Genomic DNA, 8,325 nt, shown 5'->3' with positions numbered 1-8,325 from the left:
ACAAACTAACTGATGAAAATGCCCGGACACAAACTACTTGATGAAGATGCCCGGACAAAAACTACCTGACGAAGATGCCCGGACACAAACTCCCTGATGAAGATGCCCGGAGACAAACAACCTGATGAAGATGCCCGGAGACAAACAACCTGATGAAGATGCCTAGACACAAACTACCTGATGAAGATGCCTAGACACAAACTACCTGATGAAGATGTCCAGACACAAACTACCTGATGAAGATGCCTAGACACATCCTCATTCATGTCATGTAGTGGATATAGCAAATACATCATATATGGCGCAGTTGCATTCACTGTTAATGCAGCGAGGCAAGAATCAGTCAGTTATGAAAAATGTTCTTTTGTCAAACTTGTGCAAAGATAGAATTTATTGTTTTTAAGACAATTGAACTCAGTCAGATGTGATTCTTCAGCATTCATTTACACTTGAGTGACAGGTGGAAGGAGTAAGCAACGTGTGAATCATTGATTGGTTCGTGGTAGCGACATCAATATGACCGTACAGACCAAAGTCCATCCAACACCAACATCATTCACTAGATCCAGATAACAGAATCACCTCGCCCGTACACACTTTCATGTCCGATCAGGTTTTCTGAAGTGCAACCCTCTTTTACATGTCATAACATCTTTCCTCATCAGCGGTAGTAAGTCACTCCGCTTTTCCTGGCTAAAGTCACAGACTGGATTTTCTCTCTCAGTGTGTCCTCCCAGTCTTTGCACCAGTTCGCACTCCGCTCCAGGTGCTGGTAGCGGCTGGCCAACTTGTCTAATGCCAGCACTGCCTCAGGCAGGTCAAAGGTCAGGCCGGCCCTCTGTACTGCTGCCTGGAACTTGGCTGGAGACGCCGTTGCAATGTAGCACCTGTAAAGAAATGTTTCGTGATTACTTCGAAAAGTGGAGCCGAGTCAAGTGGTGTGTAGTGTCGTAGTTTTGCTAGCACCGAAACAAACTAAATCAATCCCCTTGCATATTAGCATGCCGGTGTTAGCATTTAGCTCAGCACAGCCTCAAAGGGCTCGCTCTTGTTGCTGACTGCTCTGAAATATGGAACCTTTCATTCTTCTTCTGCTCCTTTGTTCTTGTTGAGACCTTTCTTATCGAGGCTCCTAGAAGTCCTGCCGCCTCATGGCTTCAGAAATGTTTGTGTGTGTGTGTGTGTGTGTGTGTGTGTGTGTGTGTGTGTGTGTGAGACCTGTTGATCATGGGACTGTGAGGACAGTGGTAGTGATGCCACACAGCTACAGCTGTGTGTGGACACAGCACATACTGGTTTTCCTCCCAGCATTTCCTCATGGTTTCCAGGATCCCGTCATCGGTCACTGTTCCAGTTGATATCACTTGTGCCAGCTAGGAGTAAACAGAGCTGTGTTAGGCTGGTAGAGGGCTTGGCCTGGATGTGTACAGTGGGAGCAGGGAATGATTGGTACTAGTTTGCGGTGGTTTTCTGGCAGAGAGCATCTGTGTGATTGTTGAAACTCCTCCATCATGTGTTTCACTGACGCTGCATCTCTGCCCAGCAGCAGCCAGAACACTCGCTCCATGTTGTAGGGGTCCTACAGAGCAAACACACACAAACACTGTGAACCGTTGAGACATCTTTAATGTAAATGCATTCAGATTAACGCTTCACTTGCAGACCGAACAATACACATAGTGAGCTTTCCGGACGATCCCCGGTCATATTCCTGTCAAACACGCTCAGGACAGAATAGTCTGGAGGGTTCAAGACGAGCAGAATGCCTAACTTTATATTGATGGCAATGTTTGAGCATGGAGGGAATTCATTGTCCCAGAGGATGAGCCCTCCTCGTGTGTTTGGGTGAACCTGGTCTTTCCTCTAGAGCTGCAGTGGAGGTATCCTCTCCCTTTCCTCTGAACACGCCATGAGACGTACACGCCTCTGTGACCTTACCTGGATGTCTATGGCAGGGGCCAGCGTTTGAGTGACAGCTGCCATGGAGAAGTCGCCACTGGTGACCAGCCGGTGCAAGATGTCATTAGAATTCACCATGGCAACCAGCTTCAGAGGCACGCCCATCTGCTTTACAAAGTAGCCAGCTGAGAGAGAGAGAGAGAGAGAGAGAGAGAGAGAGAGAGAGAGAGAGAGAGAGAGAGAGAGAGAGAGAGAGACAGAGACAGAGACAGAGACAGAGAGAGAGAGAGAGAGAGAGAGAGAGAGCAATTCATTAAGAACAGGCTTTACATGCATGCACAGAGTATTCAGAGTAGGTCAATAGTTTGATTTAACTATACTGGGATGTTCCCATTTACTTATTTACTTAACCCAAAATAAATATGAAATAAACAAAGCTTTCAGTTTGGATTCAACTGTGACTCAGACCCTTCCTGCTGTTGAGCTGTAGCTTTCTTAGCTAAAGACCTCCACGTCATCTGTGGCTTCAGCTTTGTATTTAATCATTCAATCCAAATAGTTATCAACCCACCAGCGATGTTTCCCGCCCCTCCAGTGGGCACCACCACCTCCAGCTCCGGCAGGTCAGCTTCAGCCTCCAGACCACTGAGCTCCAGGTAGGCATAGATGAAGTGGGCCAGCTGGATCATGACTCGAGACCAGTTGACTGAGTTGAGGCTCATGAGACCGTGAGACCTGACCAGATCCTGGTCCGCAAAGAGACGCCGCAGAGGCTGATCGATGTCATCTGAGCTGCCGTCGGCTACAGAGGTAAAAACACATATTGTTTGATAGGGATTAGCCGTGAAAGAGCAGCCATTAGTCCTTTAGCTCCTTTACCAGCAAACACATGGACATTATCCTCCAGGCAGGTGATCATGTGTTTCTCTTGGACCGGGGTGATGCGTCCTCGGGGGTAAACCACCACCACATCCAACCCACTGAGACCTCTGGCGCTCTGGATGGCTGAGCCCCCTGTGTCTCCTGATGTACCTGGAGAGGATTCAGATTCATCACATTTTTTACACAGTTTTCTACCAAGCGGCACATGATGAGCTGAATGATTCATGTTGGAATGTACGAAGGAATGCCTTTTATTGTTTTTTATCACATTGTTTTTTAGACAATGCGACGTTCGCCTTTTCGCGTTATTTGTGACGCCTGGCGGAAAATTTTCACAACCATTTGCGTCTGTGCATTGACTTTGCATGTAATCTCTTCCAACAAAATGATCAACAAACTCCAATATGTTCAGAACTCTGCTGCTCGACTCCTCACCTACACCTTCCTGCCATGACCACATCACCCCGGTGCATTGCCATACATTTTGACAGGCAGTAACATTTTCTTTCCATAGCTACAGCCTGAAACCCACTAAGTAGTGATGTGTCGTTCGTGAACAATTCGTTCAAAATGAACGAATCCTTACAAGGACTCAAGAGTAATGAGTCTTCTCAAAAAAAGATTGGTTGGCAGAAGAACAAAACTTTGATTCAAACACACAGTCACGACTCGTTCGTCTGATGAACGAATCGGCACAGGCTCAGTACTGGCAGTCAGCTAAAGGTTCGTTCACTTTGACTGGGTCTTCGGTACAGATCTTTGGATCATTTTTCACGTGACCTGCAATGGCTCAGAAGAGGAAACAGAAAGTATTTGTCTAACCCCTGCTCCCTACCCTCCACCCTCTAACCCCTGCTCCCTACCCTCCATCCTCTAACCCCTGCTCCCTACCCTCCACCCTCTAACCCCTGCTCCCTACCCTCCATCCTCTAACCCCTGCTCCCTACCATCCACCCTCTAACCCCTGCTCCCTACCATCCATCCTCTAACCCCTGCTCCCTACCCTCCATCCTCTAACCCCTGCTCCCTACCATCCACCCTCTAACCCCTGCTCCCTACCCTCCACCCTCTAACCCCTGCTCCCTACCCTCCACCCTCTAACCCCGGCTCCCTACCCTCCATCCTCTAACCCCTGCTCCCTACCCTCCATCCTCTAACCCCTGCTCCCTACCCTCCACCCTCTAACCCCTGCTCCCTACATTTCACTACAGGACTCACTGCGTTGCAGCTTCTTCACTTTTATTTTTCATCAAGATACCCGATTGTTGGTTTTGTTTGCTCCATTGTCTCTATATTTTGTTTTGTTCGATGTAAAGCATCTTCAAGCATTTTGAAAAATACGATATAAAATTAAAATATTTAATCTATTGAAATAATTTGAAACACTTTTTGTGTAAACACTGCATTACATCTACTGTCGTTAACATGCACGCTCAATCAAACAAAGACAACTGCGCATGAAAGGTGATTGAAGGTGGTAAGAATGAAGTTTTGTTGGATTGAGTGTATGTTTAAAATCCACTTGTTTAAAAAAGAGATGGCCAGAGCTTGTGATAGATTATTATTATTATTATTATTATTATTATTATTATTATTATTATGCATTTATTGTACTAGTAAATAAAGGGTTAAGATGCAATTTATTTAGCCACCACTGTTCGAGAATTTTGCTTCCTTGTCAGTACTTTCAATAAAATGCATTGCTTAAGATACTAGAATGACCAAAGAGAGTTTTTTTTATCATCAGGGCCCAAACAAACCAAGGCCTTTGTAAAGACATCTCAGCTTTAATAAACCACAAAGTGTTAACAGTTAACACTTTGTGCTGTAGACTAGATTCAAATAAGGCTACAAAGATGAGTCCCTTAGTTTTATCACATGATATTCATTATGCAATTAATTTTGTATAAATTACAAATGATCCGCAGAGGGCTTTACAATCTGTCCACATACGACATCTTCTGACCTCACATCAGATCAGGAAAAACTCCCCAAAAAACATTTAGGGTGAGAAAAAGGAAGAACCCTTCATAGAGCAACAGAGGAGGATCCTCTCCTTGGATGAACAGAAGCAACAGACGTCAACGTAACAGAGATACAGCACATTATATAAATATGACTTATTCATATCATGAGTAGTAGGCATGGTGAAACTATCATCGTGGTTGGGTCTTACCGACAAGAACTGTAGCTCTGCGATTCTTTTTTTTCAGGAAATAGTTGAGGAAGCGCACTGTGCAGGTCATAGCCAGGTCCTTAAAGGCCAAGGTGTCTCCATGGAAGAGCTCCAGGACCGACAGACCCTCCTTCAGCCGGGTGACTTTCAACACCTCAGCCACTGAGAAACCAGTCAGGGCTTCACCCACAAGGACTGGGAAAGAACCAAAGAGGAGTCATTTTGGTGTTTTGTTGTTCTGAAAATACCTATATTTGATTTTGTGTCTTGTTAAAAATAACCCTTCTTTTACTTTGTATCTTGTTTTAGTTAACTTTCTCTTTTTAATCATGTGCACTTTTTAGACCGGTGTATACAGTTTAAAATGTGTATATTTTTCCTACAAACCAATCCTCCCAGATTATGAAATGACATGTCAGTGAATCTAACTTCAGCTCACCCTGCAGGTCCTGTCTGGGGATCAGCTGAGTGGGGATGAACAGGGAGGCCACCTCCACCACCAGCTGGGTGTAGGTCAGCCCCCTCCAGCTCCTCACGGTGTCTGGGCTCAGCACAGGAACACTCTCGGGCATGAACATACCCCCATCTGGAGCGTAGCCTGAAAACAGCACATCGTGGAAGTCCCATCCATGGACCCCGCCTCGAGTACTGCAGTACTGCATCAAAAACCTGTTAATGGAGAATGGATCGTATACATACATGCTCAATAGTGTGGCAGCAGACACACTTTGAACCAGCATTCATTGTGATCAAGGTTGGATTACCAACTACCAACACCACCACGTTGCAGCTGGGCCTCCACCAACACCACCATGTTACAGCTGGGCCTCCAGCAACACAACCATGTTACAGCTGGGCCTCCAGCAACACAACCATGTCACAGCTGGGCTAACACCAGCACATTACAGCTGGACCTCCGACAACACCACACCACAAACTCTGAAAAGACACCGATAACCCCAGTACTTGCACCATAAGTATTTGTACTGGACAGGCTCCGGTGTCGGTAATTGCTACACTCCAATCCACCTGGGCATGAAATCCATTTGCCTCTAATTAGACAAGCAGTTGGTGGCTCCACACCAACCACAGGATGTGTTGTCCCCATCTTTAAATAGCATCCATTCAAATATCATGACACAATTTCATTCAATTAACCAAAGAAGCCTAGAGGATATTATACAACATCTGAAAACCTCCTACTGCTGCTGCTTGGATGTTCTACCAACACACCTTTTCAAAAACATTTCACTCTGCATGACCACTGATCTTTTACAGATTGTAAACACATGCCTTCTCTCAGGTGTCTTCCCACAACCATTAAAAACTGCAGTTATTAAACCACTCAGATTATGAAACACAACAAAGTGTGTTATCATAATTTTGCAGATGACACACAAATCTAGATAACTATATCACCACGGGACTATAATCCCATACAAGGGTTGGCTAAATGCATTGAAGAAATCAACATCTGGATGTGCCAGAATTTTCTTAAATTAAATAAAGATAAAACAGAAGTTATTGTTTTTGGTCGCAAGGATGAACGATTGAAAGTGAACGCTCAGCTTCAATCACTAAAACCTCAAACCAAGCCAGAAATCTAGATGTAGTTATGGATTCAGACCTCAACCTGAACAGCCACATCAAGATAATTACAAAGTCAGCCTACTATTACCTGAAGAATATATCAAGGGTTAGAGGACTTATGTCTCAACAGGATTTGGAGATACTTGTCCATCTTCAGTAGACTGGACTACTGTAACGGTGCGTTCACAGGTCATTTATCTTCAGTAGACTGGACTACTGTAACGGTGTGTTCACAGGCCATTTATCTTCAGTAGACTGGACTACTGTAACGGTGCGTTCACAGGCCATTTATCTTCAGTAGACTGGACTACTGTAACGGTGCGTTCACAGGCCATTTGTCTTCAGTTGACTGGAATACTGTAATGGTGCGTTCACATGTCATTTATCTTCAGTAGACTGGACTAGTGTAATGGTGCGTTCACAGGCCATTTATCTTCAGTAAACTGGACTACTGTAACGGTGCGTTCACAGGCCATTTATCTTCAGTAGACTGGACTACTGTAACGGTGCGTTCACAGGTAATTTATCTTCAGTAGACTGGACTACTGTAACGGTGCGTTCACAGGTAATTTATCTTCAGTAGACTGGACTACTGTAATGGTGCGTTCACAGGACTCTGTAAAAGGTCAATCAGAACGCTGCAGCTCGAGTTCTCACTAAGACCATTCACATCAGTTCTGAGGTCTTTGCACTGGCTTCCTGATTTTAAATTTGCATCATGTTTTGCTTTTAATGGTTTTAGGTGAAGCACTTTGAATAGCCTTGTTGTTGAAATGTGGACAAACCCAGTACTTGTGCCATAGACAAACCCGATACTCCTGCACCAATGATCTATATCTGTCCACACAGTCCGCGCCCTAGTGAGTGGGCGGCGGACCCGGCTGCTGGCGGCAGTGAAGCTCTCGCCACACTCCGTCAGTCCTTCTCCAGGTTGCCTCTCTTACCGGCGGCCTCTCCAGACTTGTCGCTGTGTCGTTGTCCTAGTTGTCGCTGCGCGTTTGTTGCGACAGGCTTTTCTAATACGCGCCGCGGTTACGTCCTAATTGCTTTATTAATTTACAATTGTTTTATTTGTATTCTTATATTTTACTTGTTACGTCTTTTTATATAAAATAGAACAAACTGTTAAAATGGACGAACTTTTCTGTGAGTTTCCGGCCAAGTCCCGTCTGCGCAGGCGCAGTGCGCCCAGGTGATACAACACGTGACGGTCCAGTACTGCTTCCAGCTCGCGGACCCGGGCTCTGAGGCTACGCCCCCTGCGTGAGGGTTTGGTTCCGTCCCGGTCACATCGTGGAGTCTTTCAGACATGCTGACCCTTTATGAACCTTTAGTAAGGCAGCATGAGACGCAGACTTTGCATAAGGGAATTACCCAGAGTTCATACCAATATGACGCTGTTACCAATGTAAAGAATGAAGACGTAAACAAAGATTAACAAAGAGTCACGTGGTGTTCAGCCGATAAATAACATTTACACAACAACATACGGATTAAAGATGAACATGACACATGAAATCAGAGGAATGAAATCATAAATTATATATATAATATATTTTAAACATTTGGTTGACCAAGAAAAAGAGTAAATCTATTATTTGAAATTCACGTACAAATCAGTAAAAAAAACAAAAAAAAAACAGGATAAAATAAATACACAACATGTATTTATGTAGACAAGGTAATGTCCCGTTCATATTCACACCATCTGGCCATAAAGCCCCTCTCACTCAACCCTTCACCAGAGGGCAGCGAGGCCCTGAGGGTTCAGGCCCTGA

The 8,325-nt window shown here is 44.8% G+C and overlaps 1 protein-coding gene across 1 annotated transcript; it reads right to left on the bottom strand.

Annotated features, from left to right (window-relative positions):
* Positions 1 to 381: 381 nt before the first annotated feature.
* thnsl2 (threonine synthase-like 2) lies at positions 382 to 7,829 on the bottom strand. The gene is made up of 9 exons (XM_068574150.1): positions 7,492 to 7,829; positions 5,397 to 5,626; positions 4,958 to 5,152; positions 2,779 to 2,931; positions 2,471 to 2,701; positions 1,939 to 2,084; positions 1,454 to 1,579; positions 1,219 to 1,373; positions 382 to 887 (listed from the first exon to the last, which is right to left on the bottom strand). Exons 2-9 carry the CDS (start codon positions 5,617 to 5,619, stop codon positions 662 to 664), a joined length of 1,455 nt encoding a protein of 484 aa, XP_068430251.1. The 5' UTR covers positions 5,620 to 5,626; positions 7,492 to 7,829; the 3' UTR covers positions 382 to 661.
* Positions 7,830 to 8,325: the final 496 nt, after the last annotated feature.

This window comes from Clinocottus analis, unplaced genomic scaffold (assembly GCF_023055335.1).
Source record: "Clinocottus analis isolate CAN_PGR_092001 unplaced genomic scaffold, fCliAna1.0.p SCAF_13, whole genome shotgun sequence".
Taxonomy (NCBI): Eukaryota; Metazoa; Chordata; class Actinopteri; order Perciformes; family Cottidae; genus Clinocottus; species Clinocottus analis.
This window is presented reverse-complemented; position numbering and strand designations above follow the sequence as displayed.

Bases quoted from the DNA above. Each gene is read 5' to 3' on its own strand.
- thnsl2 (XM_068574150.1), bottom strand. From the start codon at position 5,619: ATGCAGTACTGCAGTACTCGAGGCGGGGTCCATGGATGGGACTTCCAC. The intron at 5,153-5,396 runs GTGAGCTGAAGT...GTTCTTTCCCAG, and splicing joins CCCCAGACAGGACCTGCAGG to TCCTTGTGGGTGAAGCCCTG. The intron at 1,374-1,453 runs GTACCAATCATT...GTTTACTCCTAG, and splicing joins CAGAAAACCACCGCAAACTA to CTGGCACAAGTGATATCAAC.